Source organism: Copadichromis virginalis, linkage group LG10 (genome assembly GCF_057382275.1).
Source record: "Copadichromis virginalis isolate Kocher_CV1m ecotype Utaka linkage group LG10, C_Virginalis_male_GT1.1, whole genome shotgun sequence".
In the NCBI taxonomy this organism is placed as follows: Eukaryota; Metazoa; Chordata; class Actinopteri; order Cichliformes; family Cichlidae; genus Copadichromis; species Copadichromis virginalis.
This window is the reverse complement of record NC_140627.1, coordinates 2,705,766-2,725,115: the sequence shown is the minus strand read 5'-3', so window position 1 is coordinate 2,725,115 and position 19,350 is coordinate 2,705,766. Positions and strand designations below refer to the sequence as shown.

At 40.6% G+C, this 19,350-nt stretch overlaps 2 protein-coding genes across 3 annotated transcripts in view; both read right to left on the bottom strand.

The window, feature by feature from the left end:
- Positions 1 to 1,833, bottom strand: part of uvrag (UV radiation resistance associated gene) — a 94,977-nt gene extending 93,144 nt beyond the window's left edge. The window contains exon 1 of the mRNA XM_085469459.1: positions 1,360 to 1,833. Coding sequence (XP_085325585.1) covers positions 1,360 to 1,464 — 105 coding nt within the window. The 5' untranslated portion in view covers positions 1,465 to 1,833. The remainder of the gene's footprint in view (positions 1 to 1,359) is intronic.
- Positions 1,834 to 2,502: 669 nt separating this feature from the next.
- Positions 2,503 to 18,736, bottom strand: dgat2 (diacylglycerol O-acyltransferase 2). 2 transcript variants are annotated; one of them, XM_085469458.1, is made up of 8 exons: positions 18,632 to 18,736; positions 11,403 to 11,531; positions 11,107 to 11,214; positions 9,870 to 9,940; positions 7,219 to 7,423; positions 6,669 to 6,843; positions 5,161 to 5,345; positions 2,503 to 4,974 (listed from the first exon to the last, which is right to left on the bottom strand). In XM_085469458.1, exons 2-8 carry the CDS (start codon positions 11,461 to 11,463, stop codon positions 4,820 to 4,822), a joined length of 960 nt encoding a protein of 319 aa, XP_085325584.1. In that variant the 5' UTR covers positions 11,464 to 11,531; positions 18,632 to 18,736; the 3' UTR covers positions 2,503 to 4,819. The 2 variants fall into 2 exon arrangements, with proteins under 2 accessions (XP_085325584.1, XP_085325583.1); XM_085469457.1 differs by lacking the exon at positions 18,632 to 18,736 and adding an exon at positions 13,179 to 13,414.
- Between the last annotated feature and the right edge of the window lie 614 nt (positions 18,737 to 19,350).

The window sequence follows — 19,350 nt, the reverse complement described above, 5'->3', positions numbered from 1 at the left end:
CCAGTTGGTTTCCACTGTAATGCAGTAACTGCACACGATTAAGAGATAGAAAAACCCAACTATTTGCATGGCCAGAGTTCACAGATAAGCGTAAACAACAAATTGGTATACTGATTCTTTAAAGAGCAAGTAATGTGTGTATTTAGCTGCAGTTTAAGTAAAAGATTTTACTTACACACCACCCTCAAAAAACTGCATATCAGAGACGTGTGGTTTCCCAAAGTAAAAACAAAAACACCCAGTATACAGGATAAGATTGGAATATGTCGATAGTACTAAAATGAGGACATAGTTTGAATCATTCCAAATTGCATTATCAAAGTGTCCATCTAATCGATCCAGCACCTATCTGGGGGAGAAAAGAGTTACACTTAGTGGTGTAAATACATTATACTGTCTGTCATTTCACTGAGAAAAGAAAATCTAATGGTGCATCAGTGACACCCACGTTATGAATCCCAAGAATTTGCAAATGTCAATACACATTTGCGAGGTTTAACTACCATTAAGTAATAGTAGTAGTAGAAGATTTAAGTTTGAGGATTCATTTTATGCTGTAGGTTAACTCCATATTTTGGTTCCTAATGTTCAGTTTAGTGGTCTGAAGCAGGATAACAGTTGAAACAAGTCCAAGAGGATCCTGCAGCACACAGACCTCTGGCTCACTGAAGCGAGGAAGTGTCATTTATCTCAACCCTAATAAAGATATTTGAAAACAACATGTTTTCTACTACAAATAATACCCAGCCAGTAAACACTGACGGAGATCTGTCGGTAGGAGACTTAGTTCCGGTTTAAGGTACGTAATCACAACGAGAGAAGCCTACATGTCAAATGAATGAAAGCACGGAATTTAAAAGTCTTCCACTTAATCCCCGGGGTTGAACGGACCAATAACGCATTCAGTCTTGAAATGCTTCAAATCACATTAAAGCAGCCGTACGAGAGCGTTTAGTGTCAAAATAATGACACGCTGTATGCTGATTTTACTTAGCTGTCACCTGCGTGCTGACATGACGCCAAGTTAAGTTACCATTAGCAGAAGCAGCTTTGTACATAAATATGTAGAAAAATAATGCGATATGGCAGTACCATGAAAAGGCTAGGCTCCAAAAGCCAAACTGCGACCTAACTGGTTTCGGCGTGTCTGGCGAGTCAGACACACTTCCATTTATTTCCAACGGGCTAGCTAACTGCAAGCTAGCAACTGCTAGCTAGCTAGCCTGCCAGGCCTGCTGTGGACCTCCGGGCAGCAGTTACAAACTAGTACATAACACAATATGGGAGCCCGGTCCAAGTTTTCCCGAGTTCACCTGAATGAGTGTGATGACAACGAAAGCTCATGGGATTTGCATTTACCTGCTGGGATGTGAGCTCCACATGTAGGGCTCGAGAGGCTGAAGCTCCAGAGTTGGTGACAGAGGCGGCGGGGATAGCAAGAACCCGACCGGTGATGGAGTTCATCCTCCTGTCGGCATCTAGCAGCAGCCCCTCATTCAATAAAGCATCCCATCTCAGACATTCACGACACTTGGCTAAAAGTTGACGAAGTTCCGGAAAACTAACAAAGACATGCAGACACGAGTGTTTCTGTGAGGAAAGCGCTACAACAGCTGTCAGCTAACCAACAGGACGTAAACAAACTCTCGGCTATTTCGCTACGTTCGGAAATCCGTCTACGGAGAGGAGGCGCGGAACTTCAGTTGCTGATTGGCTCAAACCAATATCCGTCGCGTAAAGGCGGTGCCTGGTCGTGAAAATTCGCGTTTCTATTGGCGGTATCATCTGTTTGTCTCCCTGGAGGGGACGAGCATCCGTTGAATTCTGTCAAAGCTGCAAAATATGAGGAAGTTGTATGGTACAGCGTGACATGCAGGTGACAGTTTAAACGGTAGCACTGATCTCATAATCTCTACTGGTACAAAGACAGCCAGCGACCAAAGCATTTAAAATGTATATGCAAACTGATATGAACTTTTTTCGCTAACTTTCAAATCACAGACAGTATAATACGAATACACAAATAGAGACAGGAACTAACTGCAGAATACGCGGATAGCTTAGGCAATGTAAAACTTAAACACACACATATTTAACATATTAGCAAATTAGTCGATGTTATATTTGTTAGGACTCTCTTAACGTTGCATGCCAATTTAGATTCTGGTCTTGTGTTTTGCGTGTAACTCAGTAGTGTAAAGTTGAAATTCATCTTTAAGTACGATGACTTGTAAATCCACCACCTACATGTGAGCAGCACAGTCAGTTATTTCAGCTTCATTCACACTGACTGCAGAACATTAAGCAACCACTAGGGGGCTGTATCAGCCACATTAAATAGTTGCGCTTCTACAGGGCCAGGAGACTGAAGGCTGCAGTCAGATAACGACCAAAAGTAGCTCCTATCTATCCACGTTGTCACCTTGACAAAAAACGTTAAAATGTAAAAGAACTTAGGGAAAATAAAAATGGACGTTCTCGATGGACTAGTCATACACTTGATGTGTTCTTATTGGTTTTTTAATAATGTTGAAGATGTTTTAATAAAGTCATAAAAGAGAACCAGTAGCAAATAATAATAATAATAATAATTAACAAGGTTGTAATTCAGATAAATAGGAATACAAGGCATATAAAGTGAAATAATTGCGTTTTGCACTGAGATGTGTTGCTCCTGTCATATTTTTTTTCCAGCTGATAAAAGGAGCCAGAGTACTTCCTGTCTTTATTAAGGCTTTCTGAGACTAAAGTCAAATTAACTAATGACCGCACTAAAAAAGGCCATAAGAACAAGTATAACTAACAGAAACTGAATAATGGAAAACCTTAAATGAACTTTGCGCACAGGCTTTATTCCTCAAACATTTTCAGTTTCACTTCTGAAAACAAGGCAACGACTCCATAAGCAGTAGATACAATGTTTATCATTCCGTTGTAGGTTTAACAATTTCAAAACATGACATACACAAGAGTGTATATGGTTAGTGCATAAAATGGAAAACATACAATTAACATTTACACAGTCACTTTTCATGTTGATCGTTTTTAAATGGGGTGGAATAATCCTCAAAAATATTCAGTTCAGTTTTATTTGCATAGCACCAGCAGATGTGGACGCTAAAGTTTAAAATGGTCCCAGTGGTAATTAGCAGCAGTAGGAGCTGTAACCCTGAAATTGGAAGAGTGGCTCCAGAAAACTCCAGGTATAACATCAGAGGTGTCGGTCCAGAGGAACAGACAAAGTACGGCACAGAGCCCTAAACGCCCAGGTCTCTGGTAGAGAACGCGAGCTTGAGGATCACATCTATATCACCTGCAGGGAGGGATGAAAGGAAGGTTTTTTCCTCCCATAGAGGTAAATTGTGGTTTCAGAGGTATACTGTATGGCCCAGCTGGACTTTGAAAGTTTTTGCTGATAAGAGAATTGTGGATAATATTAAATACTCTCCAGCCAAATACTGTTCAAAACAAAGCATATATTTGGTGGGCGTGCTCCCTACACAGCACATACATAAGACTCAGATTTAGTAAAACATTGACATAAATGTGGGAAAGACTTCAAAGACACACCACACTTTTTTTCTGAAAACTTACAAAAGTTTAATTTAAACATCAGCAGAAAGATTATGCAACTCATCACACAGACAAGTCTCGCTGCTTATTGCTTGCAAATCCATTGCACAGGTATCACACTGCTCCATAGTAGTCGTCACAATGCTCAAACCAGTGAAAATTGCATCTGTAAATTCAGCCAATTCTGTTACACTTTATTCCCATCGACATGACGCACGCTTGCTTATTTTAAATGATTCCCCTGAAAGATTTTTTATAAAACTCACTGTAAACTGGAATCATCAAACATCAGGATTCCATCCATCCATCTTCACCCGCAAACATCAGGATTTTCACCCACAAAACCATTTTATCCTTTTCAACTACAGCTCAAAACCTTCCAAGACACTTAAGTTACAAGAAATCACATAGTTTACACTGCATACATTAAATGTATCCACCCAGATAGAAACCCTGTCACCAGTATGAACATAAAAAAGAAAAAGAAATAAGCCAAGCAGAGCAGTGCCTGTCTTGGGGGGGGGGGGATCTTTGAGACTAAAACCTCAGAGAGTGATGTAAAACATCAAAAGTGCACCAGAAATATTTGTTGAGACAAATGCACTAAAATAGGCATTTCCTTGCTACAGAATTCAATTAACACTGTAAGGCTTTTCTACAGTCTTATGCGTTTGTGCATTCACCATACCTGGTAGAATTCCTTCACTTTCGGCCTTTAACCAGCAGGAATCACCACATGTCTGTGGACATCATATGTCTTTGGCTCGATTAATCTTTGGGCACTACCCAGTGATAAAGTGGTACCTTTCATTTGCATTGTTTGTGCGTTCAGCGTGTAGAGTTGTAAAGGAGCTCAGGAAGAAGTCCTGCAAGTTACCTTCTGGCTCCATCTAGTGGAGCTTAGCGACCACTGCCTGAAAGAAGCAGTTAAAACGTGACGCCCAAGTTTTAAAAGAAAACTGGGAGGGGAAAAAAAAGGCACTGATGAGGCACTGTGGGCAACCAGACAAGAGCAGCTGGGAAAGGCCACCATTCATTAAACCTGCCATTGCCTGAGAAAGCACTATGCGTGTGTGTGAGATGGCGCAGTGAGCAAAGGTTTCTTCAGTAAACATGCAAAATGTGTCATCTGCAGTCCAGAGATAATCTAGGCACCCAGGTGCGATGACGAAGGTGACGAAACGAAGACGAGGCGAGGGGTTTGGAGATGCACAGTTCGGGCCATTAGCAGCGACCCGTCATCTTCCTAGTGGAGGTGCAGGATGTCACTCTCTTTCAGACCAAAGCGGGTCTTGTACTTGTCAAAAAGGCACTGGAGGGACTTGATGTACATTGCATGGTAGAGATCCACCGCTTCCTCTGATGCATCCTCAATTTTTGGCACAGTGATTGGCTCCCCAACTATTAAAAAAGAAAAAGAACACAGGAGACAAACAGTTAAAACAAACAGTTGAGCAAATATTGACTGTGTCCTATGAACTGTTTGGTTGGTCACTGTCCTACAAAAACTTTAGTAACACAGCCATGTCGAGGTCAGAGAAAACTAATCTGTACCGTACAGTCAAAGCAAACACGAGACAAACTTGCCTATGGTAGTGATGGGCTTGGAAAAAGGCACAATGCCCCAGGAGCTTCCAAAGAAAAGGCACGGGGCAAAGCCCAACATCTTCTGTAACTTCTTTTGCAGAGACCTCCAGACGGTCCCCTCGTCGAAGATCACCTGCTTGTAGGCGTCGTTCTCGCCGAAGGAATAGACTGGAACCAGATCAGCCCTGAGGGAACAAAGCAAGTGACTCAACACACCTGCCCGACCGTGAAAAAGAACAACACATCTATGCGAAACATCTAGAACACATAAAAGGTCATTGAGACTTATTGAGAAAAATGTCAGTTAATAAACAAATATTTGTTCACTGTCCTCTTGCTGAAGCTTTGCAGTTGTTGTTCACATGACCAGAAATGTGGTTTTATGGTTATATTATAATCCTATCTGTGAATCTCCTGGTTTTAAAAGCAGTAATAAGAACAGAGTTTGAAGCGTTGCACATGTAAGGAACGTGGTGGTTATCACACATGTCTCTACTTGCCTGAACGGCCAGCTTCAGTTTACCAAATATTCAAAAATAGCCAACAGGTTTGGATTTATGGTGCAATGTGCACCATCAGGAATCGGTGCAAGGAACACGGACAGTTTGTAAAAAGCATTCAATGTCCCTGTGGGGAGGAGCAGCCACGTTTTTGTATAACAACTGTGGAAGGTGTTATGTGATCGGGAAATTTCTTAAATCCACCCTGATCTGTAACTAAGCTAGAGTCTGAAGGTTTGCAGGGGCCGTTTTTAGACCACAGAATCAGTCGTTTTTAGAGAGAGATTTTTTCCAGCTGTTTGTGAAAGATTCAATCTGGTTTTCCATCCAGTATTTTAGAAGAAACAATCAGAGCATCAATCCCTTTGACCAAAAATAAACAATAAATATATTTGTTAAAGCGGACACTTGTTTTGTGACGACACAACACATCATTCAGCTGGTTGCAACATCGTCTCTATTTCATAAGCACTGAAACAAAGCCTTAGAAGTTCCACAAAATCAATCCAAAGTGACCCAAATTCACATTTGAGGCTTACATCAGCTGCTGTGCTAGCCTAATTGTAACGAATAAAGGTCTGCATAACTGCGTGTCTTTTCCAGCGCGTTCTAAGCTTCTTTGGATAGGGTGCACCCACTGATATGATAATCCTCGGCTGTATTTGTGAAGGAATGGGCTTGTTTGGGCTGGTGAGATCAACCGAGGGCCCTTCACGCTGCAGTCTGTCTCATTAACGCATAGCCAAGGGGGGAGCTCAAACTGCCCAGCCCCTGAAAGTGAACTATATGTCACGAGGAGCTGAGCAGGGACAACACTGCACATTCATAGAATGATTTAGCAGCTCTCTCTTTGCAAGCATGTGGCCTTTCTGGGTATAATAATCTAGGATTTTGTTATTCCCGTGAGGTGCCGCAGCTCAGGGAATGACATTTTCCCATTCAACAACATATTGTGCGGGTCAGTGAAAACCACACGTGCTCGTGTCTGAAAATGCGCAGCCGACTCACCCTTTCCGCAGCGCTAGCCTAACGAAGCCTTTACGATTCTTCAGGGTGACAGAATTCAAGCCGGGTGTGCACTGCAGAGACTCGGCTGCCCCTCCGACAACGATAATCACAGCATTTCCCGTCCCATTCTGTGACAACAGGTAGTCGATGGAGTTCCTGTTCACAGGGCAGATACCTGTGGGGGGGCAAAATGTAGGTAAACTGCTCATTACAACTCAGATTCACTGAGTTTTAGGTCTCTGTACGAGTTACACACCAGCCTTTTGTATGCTTTCTATACCATATTGTGCATTAGGCAAAATCCACCAATATGCAGAAGAAATGTTAAACATTCAAAAAAGAAAACAAGAACTTATTCCACATGTAAGGGGCAAAAATGAAGCCTGAAGAGCAAACAGGCCCTCCAAACAGATGAAGCTCAGAATCAGTCGATCGATGTCAACTGAAGCCGCAGCAGGACAAAGGTCAGCTCTCCCAGCGCTAGTTATCACTTATTTTGACATTTTAAGAATTCAAACAAGAATTTCTGGCTTCTTCAGTCAAATCTCACCTCCAGACATCAGATAGTCTCGCAGGATGGGAAAACGAAAGTTTCCTGCTAGGGTTGCAAGGGAAGGCTTGATGCCAGGGAATTTCTTAGAGAAGCCTGTGGCCTCCGTCCCAAAGTTGCAGAAACCACCAAAACAAAAGATGCCGTGGGGATGGTAGCCAAAGATGTAGTTCCGGCTGGGCAGCAGGTCGTGAGTTTTAATTAGCTGCAGGACAAAAAGGACAAAGAGTGGATAAACAGTGTGAGACCGATTCTCAGACGTGGACAAAAGTTTGATGAACATGGATTTATTTTTCTGCTTTTATCATGCATCAAACGGATAAGGTGCAAAAACTGAAACAGACTTTAGACGAAAACTAAAGCCACTGCATGATAAATGTGATTAAAGGTGGAACCCCCTCCCCTCAAAAAAATAAATAAATACTGAAATGAGACCAATGTTCAGCGCCGTAATAGCAAGAATGCTAGCCTGAAATGGTGTGTTCAAGAATTTGTGATGTCTAATAGCTTACAAGGGTCAGATTCACCCTGGGCACCTTTATTCTAGACCACTGCGATGTGAACTAAATGGCATTTGGCTCGAGGTGCTCGAAGCTCAAAAAGAAAAATTAAAATTGAAGCATTCACCAGCAGCGCATGTTTCCAAAGATCACGGCCTGATTACTCAACAGTTTAGGAACTAGCTTCTCTTTTATCAAACTTTAATCACCAACCATATTTCTGTTCAGCAGAAGCATCCTGTAAAAAGAAGCTTATGACATCATCTGAACTGTAATATTTACTAGCTTTTTGTTTGTGAATGAAGGAAAAAACAAAAAACAAAAACAAAGATGGTTCAATTATACACAAAGCAATTCATGAATGAGAATCCAAGACAGTAAAGCAAAGTCCTGAAATATGAACATACATGGGTTCCAGTAACAATGTTAACAATATACGATCATAGCTGTATACTTTAGTGATTTTCAATATGGTAAATGGCCTGTATTTGTATAGTGCTTTACTCATCCAGTCATCCACCCATTCACACACTGCTGATGGCAGCTACATTGTAGCCACAGCCACCCTCGGGCGCACTGACAGGCGATAGTAAACGTTATTGTAGGTATATTTTTTAACACTACATGTGAACATGGATGTGTAGACAGCCATTATTCATTGCACACACACACAGTATGATGTATACTGCTTTAGTAAAACTAGGACACTCTTATCAGCCAGACAGCACATACAATCATAAAATTAGGATCCAGTGTGTACCTGTTCAGGCTGACAGCAGTGATGTGTCAGCATTATCATCAAACCCATCATTGCACAATAAAGCTGTAAAGGTGAACATGGCCCATAAGAAAAGTGTGCTCTGATGTGCAGTGCAGACTTGGAGCCATCACAATGTGTAAACAAAGCTCCATTAGTAGCTAGTCCAAAATAACAGTTGTGTAAACACATTAGCACAGGAGAACCCATTCAAGCTCTCCATGGCAGCGCAGGAGACCACCTGGCATATGTGGAGGATTACAGTGGGACTAGGGCAGCAAACACAGCACTTAACCCCTCGTACAGATCCAAGCAGAAGAAAAGAGAAGGAGGAAGAAGAGAGTCACTCGTTTCAAGAAGGAGCAGCAGTAATATAAAAGAGTACCTGATTCTAGTATTGAAGCAGACTTGCACATCTATCCGTGCAACACATTTCATAACAAGTCTCACTTCGGACTTCCTTCGGTCCTCACCTCAACTTCAGTGTTGGCTCGGACTTTGACCGGTTGTTTCCAACTCATAAATCATCAATACTCGCCCTGTGACTAACTCATGTGTTTGTAGATAATTTCAGGATATTTTGAAGTACAAAAAACAGTAAATCCCTCACTTTGACTGTGAATGTAACAGCTTCACATGAGCGAATAACTAATACAGTGGCTTCATCTGTGTTAAACATGAGGTGGTGACATCAATGAGAAAGGCCCAACTACAGTGAAGCATCTAGATGACAAAGAATGAATGCTTGGTTCATCACCCTGGATTTAGCGCTCTTTGTTCTCAAGATCTGACCGACTTCAACATATTTGTTTAATAAATAAATTAAATAAGTAAATATATATTGCTCCTGGATGTTAGAGAGTGGAACGTTGGCCCTGTATTTTTATGACTACTGTGTAATGTGTAAGAAGACAGCTATCCTCCCTTTAAGCATGCTTTAACCGTGACTTTTGACTTCTTGTGTGACAGTATAGTGAGGAACAGCTACTAAACATCTGTACCATCCAACACAAAGCCCTTTAGCCTGACCAAGGATTTTATTGTCCCCTACACTGCGGAGTACCTGATGAGAGAAAAGCTTAGCACTGCTTCTTAGACCTTCAACTGGGGCAAAGTCTGAAGCCAACATCATACCCTCATCTTAATCAACACAGGACAAGTAAGAGTACAGAGCAGATGGCTCAATGCAGCCCCGATAAGCCTATCTGTAATGTTAAACGTGCACAACTAAACACATTTCACACAGGAGCAGCTTCATCTGACATAAGGGAGATGTTTAGGACCCATTTCCTGGAGTCCTGGCACCACCGTCGCTCTGCAAAGCTCCAGATTTCCCTATATTACAGATGAGTGCGTCAGCAAGGGAGCATCACAAAGATGACACATTCACCCACCCTGATTGGAAAGTAGTCTCGGAAATACGTCCACACTGTCCAGTTCCTCACCCAGGAGGACCTCCTGCCACCTGAGGAGAAAGTTACACATGAGTCACTCAGAGCATGCGCACAAAAATAGAACTAACCGTAATTTTTCGTAACAATTCAACCTTAGTTTTTTATTATACAGTTTATTAATCTGTCATTTAATTAGTTTTGCCCGGAAGTGCAGAGTGACGTCTTCAAATATTACCCAGTCAAAATAATCCGAACAACTGTCCTCTCATTAAGATGCTGAGAAATGAACCGAATATGCCTGAATAATAAGTTTCCGCACTACCCAAAATTCCCTTGAGCTCTACGTTTACATGTGCTGCCATGCTAGGGGTACAGTAAGGCTGTACACGGCAGAGCACTGTGTTGAGCTAAACCAGCATGCTAACATAAGCTAAGCCAGTAGTCTAACATGCTAATGTATAGCATTTTAGCATGCTAACATATAGCATGCTAACATACGCTAAGCCAGTAGTCTAACATGCTGATGTATAGCATTTTAGCATGCTAACATATAGCATGCTAACATAAGCTAAGCTAGTAGTCTAACATGCTAATGTATAGCATTTTAGCATGCTATACTTTAGCTAACATGCCAATCTATAGCATGTTAGCTAAAGTACAAATTTTTAAAATGATGAAAAAGAAAAAGAAACTCTTTAGCCGGATTAAACTGTCATTTCAAAGAATTTGGCACCAACAGGTGGGCAATTCTTTGTCTAAGACTCAAGGTTATTATAGTTAACAAAAACTAAACTAAAAATTAAAACTAGATGTGGAAAAATGTAGTTAACCAAAATGAAAATAAAAACTAAACTTTTGAAAAAAAAATTAACTAATGAAAACAATTTGTGAACTTGTAAAGCTTATTAAAGTAAAATAAAAAGGCAGAGGAAATAGCATTAGTCTAAAGCTTTTCTATCACCGGATGCAGAAATCCTCATCAAACGTGCCTAAAATCTCAACATTGTCATTTCACAAATCTCATTTTGGTTACTTCAAATAAATGAAATCATAAAAATTAAATGGTAAATAAATGGTAAAAATAAAATCAAGAATTATAAGCAATTATTTTAGTTAAACCGCCACACTAGTTCACAGTGCCAGAAAGTCTCTCATTAAGACCTATAGTCCGGTGCAGCCAAAACTCAAACCATTAGGTAACAGTTTTGTTTTTAAATTGACATCTTTCGTGGCTTGCCTTGTTTTGGGGTGTTCCAGTCAAAAATAAGCCAGGCTATATAAATGGCAGCAATCAGCCAGCAGTCAGTGCAGAAGATGTAGATCAGTAATGCAGTGCAGGCAGCACCTGGGGGGAGACGGGGAAATAGTCACTAAAGTTAAACCTGAATTCATCACAAAGGGTTAAGGTAATCCATCATCAGGGTGTAATCACACGAAAGAAGGCCAACAAGCCATCAACGAGTGTGTGTTCACTTTAAAGACTGATCTGACCTCCTTTACTTGTGACACTAATAAGTCAACTCTCTCACTCACCCAAGGCTAAGAAGGAGATGACCCACTGCATCACAGAGATCACCTGCAGATGCTTCTCCATCTTGGATGTGCAGGGCCATAACCCTGAGGGGAGGTCCTGCAGAGCGGAGAGGATGCTGGAGCCAGTGCCTTGAGACAAAAACAAATGAATGGATCAGGTATAAAAACAGAAGGAAGAGATAAAGATCACGCAAAAAAAAAAATCTAGTCAACATTTCCCAGAAGAAATTCTTGCCTAGAGTTGATTTAAGTTAAACAAAGCCAAAGGTGGACATCAATCAAAACAAAGAGTTAATGATTTACTCCAGAACAGGTACCTGTCCTACATCAATAATACAGTACATTTCCAGCGAGTCCAAAACTACACAGCCTCAGCTACTCACCAGGCTGAAAGAGTGAACCCACGCAGCTACGTGTGAGAAAGAAGCGCAAAGCAACATTAAGAAGCAACTAACGTGAGTCGAGGCCGTGTCACAGCGAGCCAATAAGAAGCTCTCGCACTCCAGGAAAACGCTGTCCTCTAATCCCATCTGTCCTCACTGAAAATAACCTGGTACCGGGGCTCGGCTGGTAATGCCTGCAAACTATGATGCTATGAGTCCTTGAGACTATCACAGCTTAAATGTGTGGCAGAGAAGTTGGCTGGAATTCAGCAGTGATGGTTAAACCAGCCTGCTTAGAGCTAGATCAAACTGGTGGGTAAAAGCTGAAACCAAACAAACAGTGTGATCTCCTGGAGAACAGGGGGCACAACAGGGGGGCCCACGTGCTTGGCTTTCAAGAGCCATCCTAGACCTAAACAGCTAGAATTATTGGACATGCAAGTAGTCGCCTCTAAATGCAAACAGCACAACGTTTTGTAATTAACACAATAACAGGCCCACATAGACACATCAGCTTGTGTTTGTATAGTTTCTAGTGTTCGTATAGTTTCTAGTGTTCATTTAAGCCAGGGGTGCCCAATCCCAGTCCTCGAGAGCTACCGTCCTGCAGCTTTTAGATGCATCCCTACTCCAACACAGCTGAATCAAATGGTTTGATCTCTACAGCATGCCATCATGTTTGGCAAAGGCCTGATAACAAGCCATTCATTTGATTCAGGTGTGTGGGAACAAGGATGCATCTAAAAGCTGCAGGACGGTAGCTCTCGAGGACCGGGATTGGGCACCCCTGATTTAAGCTATGAATCATATTTGATACACAGAAACCAAATGGCATGTTTGGATACAGTAACACAACAGGGAACCCCCCACTACCACTCCTCCACCCCCATTCCCACAATAACCCCACGAATTATAAGCAAGATGCATGCAGAAAGCATGCGATTATGAGAGGTATGGTCACTTACATCCGTGTGTCATTATTCCATCAACTTTGAGCTAACTTGCAGCTGTCACTGTGTGGTTTAGGTTAAAAGCCCGAGTTTAGTTCCTCTCAACCAAAGACCATTCAGAGTGGAAGCGTGTTATAAGTATTCACAGAACACAAATCAAACACAGTGATTAGCAAAATACATAATAGCAAAATTCTTAGACAGTATTTTGAGCTTCTCCCACTGTGTCCAGATGAACAGAATCAACCTTTGGAGATTGATTTACCAGGATGATTGAGCATAGCAATATCCTATTAATTTCATTTCTGTTATCATAGTAAGTATTAAACTCCCGTTTTGTTTTGCATGCATTAAAACAAAACTCCAGGCTTGTTTGCGTTCCTATTCGTTTCGCTCCTTCACGCCCTTGGGACACTTTTGAAGACCCCAAATAACCATCTTACCTTTGATGAATCCCGAGTATGCAGCAAGTATGGTTTTCATAGCTCAGTCTTCTTGTTGGCTGATCAAAGTGCCCGAAAAACCTTTGAAATTATTTTTTAAACAATAATAAAATAAGTTAAAACATCAGGAGCTCCGAGCTTACAGCTCCGCTGTCATGACTGCGTTTAACAGCAGCTGACTGAAGAGTCCAGCGGGCATTTAATCAGCGCGGGGAGGAGCAAGAAGCCAGGAGGTTCTGCGGACACCAAAGCGGAGGCAAGACTGCAGGTAACGTGGAGGAGCAGTGCTGCCGCTGAGCTGCTCTCTCTGTATTTATGAGGCCAGTCACGTGGGTCAGCGACCTGTTCAAAACATGTATTGACCATTCGTGCCACAGCTCTTCAGCATGCCTCATGGGACAGAGGAGCTGTGTACAAACATGTGTCCAGCTGTTTTATGGCCAGAAGCCAAGTAATAAACGGTCCCTTTCTCCTTATTTTAAAAAAAGTGTTTTGTTTTGGGGTTTTTTTGTTGTTGTTGTTTTTAGAAAGGAAGTCTGTTTTTAATCGAATTAAACTTTTATTCTTTATTATTATTATTTTTGTCTAAAATTATTTGTTCATAGCTATAAACCTTAAAATCATTAGTTTTACTATATTTAAGCTGCTTTTTAATTTTTAGTTATTTTAATAAAGCTGCTTACTTTATATCAGGGTCGTAGGTATTGACTGATGCCAAAAGCAACTCTTGCAAAAGAAGTTGCACCGGCCTTACATCATTCGAGAGATGTTGCACCCTCCGCATACAGAGTTCAATGTTCTGTCTCCAAATTGCCAAAGCTAAGTTACTCGCTTGTTTAAACGCAGTCGGCAACTATTTATAGCTGCGAATCATTTTCCTAAGATCTAAGATTTAACACATATGTAATCTATGTACAGTATTGTGCAAAAGTCTTGCGCTATATTCCTTTATATTTTGCTGGGAAAATGGGAAATATGTGCAACGATTTATTGACACGTGCAAACATACATTGAAATAAAATAGACAAGAAAACGTTCTAATAATTATATTGAACTTGAAAGTCAGTATTTGTTATGACTGAGTTCTTCAGCACAGCCTGAAGCTTATAGTTTCCTGTCGGAGACTCAAAGCTCTTCCTTGGATGCTGCCGTCTCCGTTTCTTTGTCAAGATGATCCCACACTTGTTCAGTAATGAAGTCCAGGCCAATCCATGACTGACTTATCTAAGTTGTTCACCATGTGTAGACACAACACTGGTTCATCCCTTGAGTTAGATTCCTTTTTCTTGCTTGAACGATGCATAGGTCCGTGTTAAGGAGCTTAACAAAGGAAAAAAAAACAGTGCGTGACTGAAAATGGATGAAAAGGCGGCTGATGTCCGAAAACATCAGCTTATATCTTGCTTTCAGAATCCTTGGAAGCAAGATTTAAAGACTTATATCACTTTTGACTTTTCCACAATATTGTATTTATTCTTTTATTCTCGTGAACTGGAATGTGCTCTGTATCAATGCTGCAACCAAATCACCAACATCAGACCTTTAAAAAAAACTGAACTGAACCTGCTGCACTGAAAAGTGCTCAATATGTCATGACATGACTCCAAACACGGGCAGCTGTGGGTTGCATTGTGTAACAGGTTACAGAGGCAGCCATCTGTCCAAGAAAGCGCTCAGGTAAATCCTCTGCACTTGGCACTGCAGAGATACTCACCAAGCCAGACCCAGCAGGACACATGACTAAAGTAAAGCTGCTGGCAAACAGCTGAAAATGTGAGCCCACCCGTGGAGAAGGTAAACCACCAAAATCACAGTGTAAAAATATCTACTGTTTACTATGTAATGGCATTTAGATGAAATAGCACAAGATACTTGAAGTTTAAATAGTAATATCGATGGGGGCATATTACCATATAGGACGCTGGATGTGTTGTTTTAGATCTTTAGCTTTGATTGTGCAGCAATTGAGCCTGAAGATTTCAATGAAGTCATGTCTGAGCTCATGATCCTGCTGAAGTCGTGCTTTTTAATGTTTGCTCTTTGGCTTTACCTCTTTTGACTTCAACAAATTAAATATAATTTCCTGTCTGTTCCAGTAAAAAAGAAAAAAAATCTCTTGCACTTTGTATCTAATGTGCTTCATCCAAAAACTGATATCGCATATCTACAGGGACCCAGCCAAGAAATATAACAGCTTCTGGATTAATCAATTATATAGTCCTTGACATCAGGTCAGTGTTGAGAAATAATTCAGGGCAACAGCAGCAGCAGCGCTGGAATAATCTGCTTTTAAAGTACAGTCTTTAGTATTGTTTGTTCTTTCTTCAGTGCCGCCTCTGGCTGGCTTTTGATTGTGGTGTGAGGAGTTCGAGTGTTCAGCTCCAGTTTTTTCTGCTGTGGTGACAGTTAATTCTGAAATTATGCACCACCTGCAATAATCCATCCTGCTTACCCCGACTGTTGCAGAATTTCTTGTTCTCATATAATAATAATAATCTGTAGAACAGATATCCCGTTATCTACAGATATGACTTCCTCCCCTAATATAATAAGGTCTCATGTAAGCTCTCTGCTCTAAAGCAACTTTTCATTTCTTAAAATGCTGTAATTCATTTGGGACGATAGAGCCAATATTACGTTATATTTTAATGAGTATTTAGATCGTGACGCTTAAAAGCCACAAAGATAAGATGTGCCCTGTAGGATTCTGTACTTTGACCACTGTCTTCAAAAATAAGTCAATAATGTTGTTATCCTGACCTCACTCACACCCCACACCCACCTAACGGCAGCTTGAGACCAAACAAACATTGAAAGCATTGTCTACTGTACTGTATGAGTACAATCTACAACACACTAACAACATACTTAGCAGGCAAGGACTGTTTCCAAAGCACAAAACATGCCCCATTAAATTTTCATCACTTTACACTGATAAGACTAATAACAGGATCATCACGCCTGGTGGATTACTGGTGAATTCTGCTGTTTCGGCTTTTGTGAAACGTGAAACACTTTGTAAGATTTTTTTAAAAAAAAATCCCACTGCAGAGATTTGCAACTGATGAATAATTATTTAAACCTCTTGTTTATTTGACGGGAGAGAGGAAATATGAGCTCATTTTGAGTTTATTGGCAGCAACATTTTCCCACAGACATGTTTGCCACTACGCTGCATCACATCTTCATTCAACACTAAACTTAAACTGCTCAGCAGTTCGAGGCCTTCCATGGGATACTGTTCGTTTAATACTATGCTTTGTGTTTTCAATAGTGGGCTGTTTGGAACCTAAAATAAGCCAGTTTAGCAACTACACTGCTTTAATATAGAGCCATTATGTTGTTATAAGTGTAAACGTGGTTTAGCATCATTACTGTCTTGATCCCTCATTTCTTTATTCATTGACGGAGAAATGCAGCATATAAGGCAAAAACAGTGTCTTTCAAATTCTTGCAAGCTTGAAAGTCAATATTTGATATGACTGCTTTTATTCTTCAGCACAGCCTGAACTCTCAGTGTTTATTGTCATTCTTTAAGCAGTCTTTGAGAATAGTTCTGCAGGGTTCTTGACAGACATCCCAAAACTTTTCTTCAGCTGTTGGCTGCCTTTTGTTCTGTTCTCTGTCAAGATGATCTTACACTACATCACAGTACAGGTACAGGATGTGGGGAGGCCAGTCGGTGACTATAGTGTTCTGTCCAGACAAGACAGAAATGAAAAACACTGATAGATCTCAGAAAGCCTGGAGAACTATTGCTCAAGAGCACTTTAGAAATTACAACAAGGTTGGATCCTTGCAAGCATAAAATAAAGAAACGAGGCATTACTCAAGACTTTTGCACAGTGCTGACAGCAGAGGTCTTGCTGACAGTATCAATGTCTGATGTGCGTTAATGCCTCCTGATAACAGATACAGGATTTTTAAATGGTACGCTGACATTAGTCTATAGACAAGCTCATAATTTCCAGCGAGAAATCTAAATTCTGATTCATGTTGTACTTTGTAGAGTTGGACACAAGACAAGGTTAAAAGGGACTCGCTATATTACGTGCAGACTGCTTTATTTAAAGATGATCTCTTTCTTATTCTCTACCCACATCTGCTCGTCCTTTAGTCAGCATTTTTGTCAGCTCGTCACACACGTACACACATACAGTATATCTTGCCTGCTCTGTGTTGAAAGGAGCAGGGCATTGTCCAGTCTGTCAGTTATTTCATTTGGAAATATCAGAATTGTGCCATGTGATATAAAAGTCACCTGCCAAAGTTCACAGACACTCTTATCATTTGGGACTCAGATTAAAAAACCAGACACCCTTTAACCTGTGATTTCTAATAATACAATAAATCACACACACACACTCATATTTATTCTCACGTCTCACTTGGTAATAAAAATATATATAAGAATTTTAAAACGATCATTAAGACTGTTCTCAATAGTACTGACTAGTGATGGGATTTCCGGCTCTTTTTAGAGATCCGGCTCTTTCGGTTCGGCTCACTAAAAAGAGCCGGCTCTTTCGGCTCCGAACCGGCTCTTCAGGTTGTTTTGTTGCTTTAATTAATTTATTATTAACAATAATATAAAATTATGCACAAAAGGAATTACTAACGTAAAAACAAGTGGTTTTATTTATATATGTTTATATATAAATATATGCGGTGGCCCCTAGAGACAAAACACGTACAAACTCCAAAACACATTTCTAGCATGAACTGAACTTCCAAAGCAGAGCTACTAGATCACTTAAATTACACAATTGAAAGCATGTGTGTAGTTTGTATATTTATACACAGGCACTCATATATATATTCAAATAATTTAAAAAAAAGTTCATTTACCTGTTATTACCACACACCAAATCCGGTCGTTGGTACTTGCTGGCTTGTGTAGCCACAAGATAACGAAAGCTCAACACTGCGCCCAGCATCCTGGAGCACTTCTGTTGTCTTTTGTACGTGTTTTGAGTTTTTATGTGCTTCTGAGTTTTTATATGCTTCTGAGTTTTTACGTGCTTCGGAGTTTGTACGTGTTTTTACGTGTTTTTGGAGTTTTTACGTGTTTTGGAGTTTGTACGTGTTTTGGAGTTTGTACATGCTTCAGAGTTCGTACGTGATTTGAAGTTTGTATGTGCTTTGTCTCTAGGGGCCACCGTAAATATACTTTTATTTATTCACTCCACATAAAATGTAATAAATAAATCATATAATACAAAAATCAACTATTCACATTTCAAGTTTTAACTATTTAAATTTTCAGCTTTTTCCTTTCACAAATTTAAAGTGAAAAGAACACAAAACACTGCAAACCACAACACAATTAAATATAAATTATAATATGAAAACTAAAAGAACATGCACATTCTCTGTCATATGGACCTGCATGAATAAACTTTCTCAATCCTTTATCATCTGCAACTGAAAATAGTTGTGGATGATTACTATACCTTTCTAATGTTGTTGTCCCTGCCTCTCTTTCTCTCTCTCTGGCTCTGTTCCTGTGCTACTGAGTGTAACTACCGCCCCTCCCCCCTCTGCCCAGCGTAAAGCACAAGGCTCGCGTGCAGAGTGAAGCGGGAAAAAAGTGCGAGAGAGAGGCTGAGAGAAAGAAGAAAAAAAAAAAAAACCCACGTGACGGCTCGCGATAAGGAGCCGGCTCGCGTCGTTCACGTCAAAGAGTCGGCTCTAAGAGCCATTTCGTTCGCGAACGACCCATCACTAGTACTGACGGCCTGAAAGGCAGACACTGAAGGAAGACACTTGGATGATTCCTTGCCAACAATTAAAAGCAGCTCCAGGAGATGGTTGGGTTTTGAAAACCACAGCTCAGCCAGCCAAAGGCACCACATGTACAGCTCCTGTACCTAACAGTATAAGTAAAAACAACCATGATGGGTGAAATGCTTGGATTCAAAATCATAATCCTAAAAGTAACCAGTAACGGTGCGAGACTTACTTAACACTACTTTTACATCTCTGAAGACAAAAGAAGGAAATTCCCGCTGATTTTGTGCTGCCTGTATGGAGTGTACTGTTTAAAAAATGAAATGAATCCTGCAGTTTTTGCTTCCGTTCTTTTACAGTGTTGCCAGTATAATGTTGTAATCTGACTTCAACCTATGACTCTATTTGAGAAAGTTTCGGGCCTTGCACAAATCCCAACACC

Coding starts and splice junctions, on each gene's coding strand:
- dgat2 (XM_085469457.1), bottom strand. CDS start 13,218: ATGAAAACCATACTTGCTGCATACTCGGGATTCATCAAAG. Junction 11,215..11,402: donor CATCTCCTTCTTAGCCTTGG/GTGAGTGAGAGA, acceptor GTCTCCCCCCAG/GTGCTGCCTGCACTGCATTA. Junction 5,346..6,668: donor AGGCTAGCGCTGCGGAAAGG/GTGAGTCGGCTG, acceptor TTGTTCCCTCAG/GGCTGATCTGGTTCCAGTCT.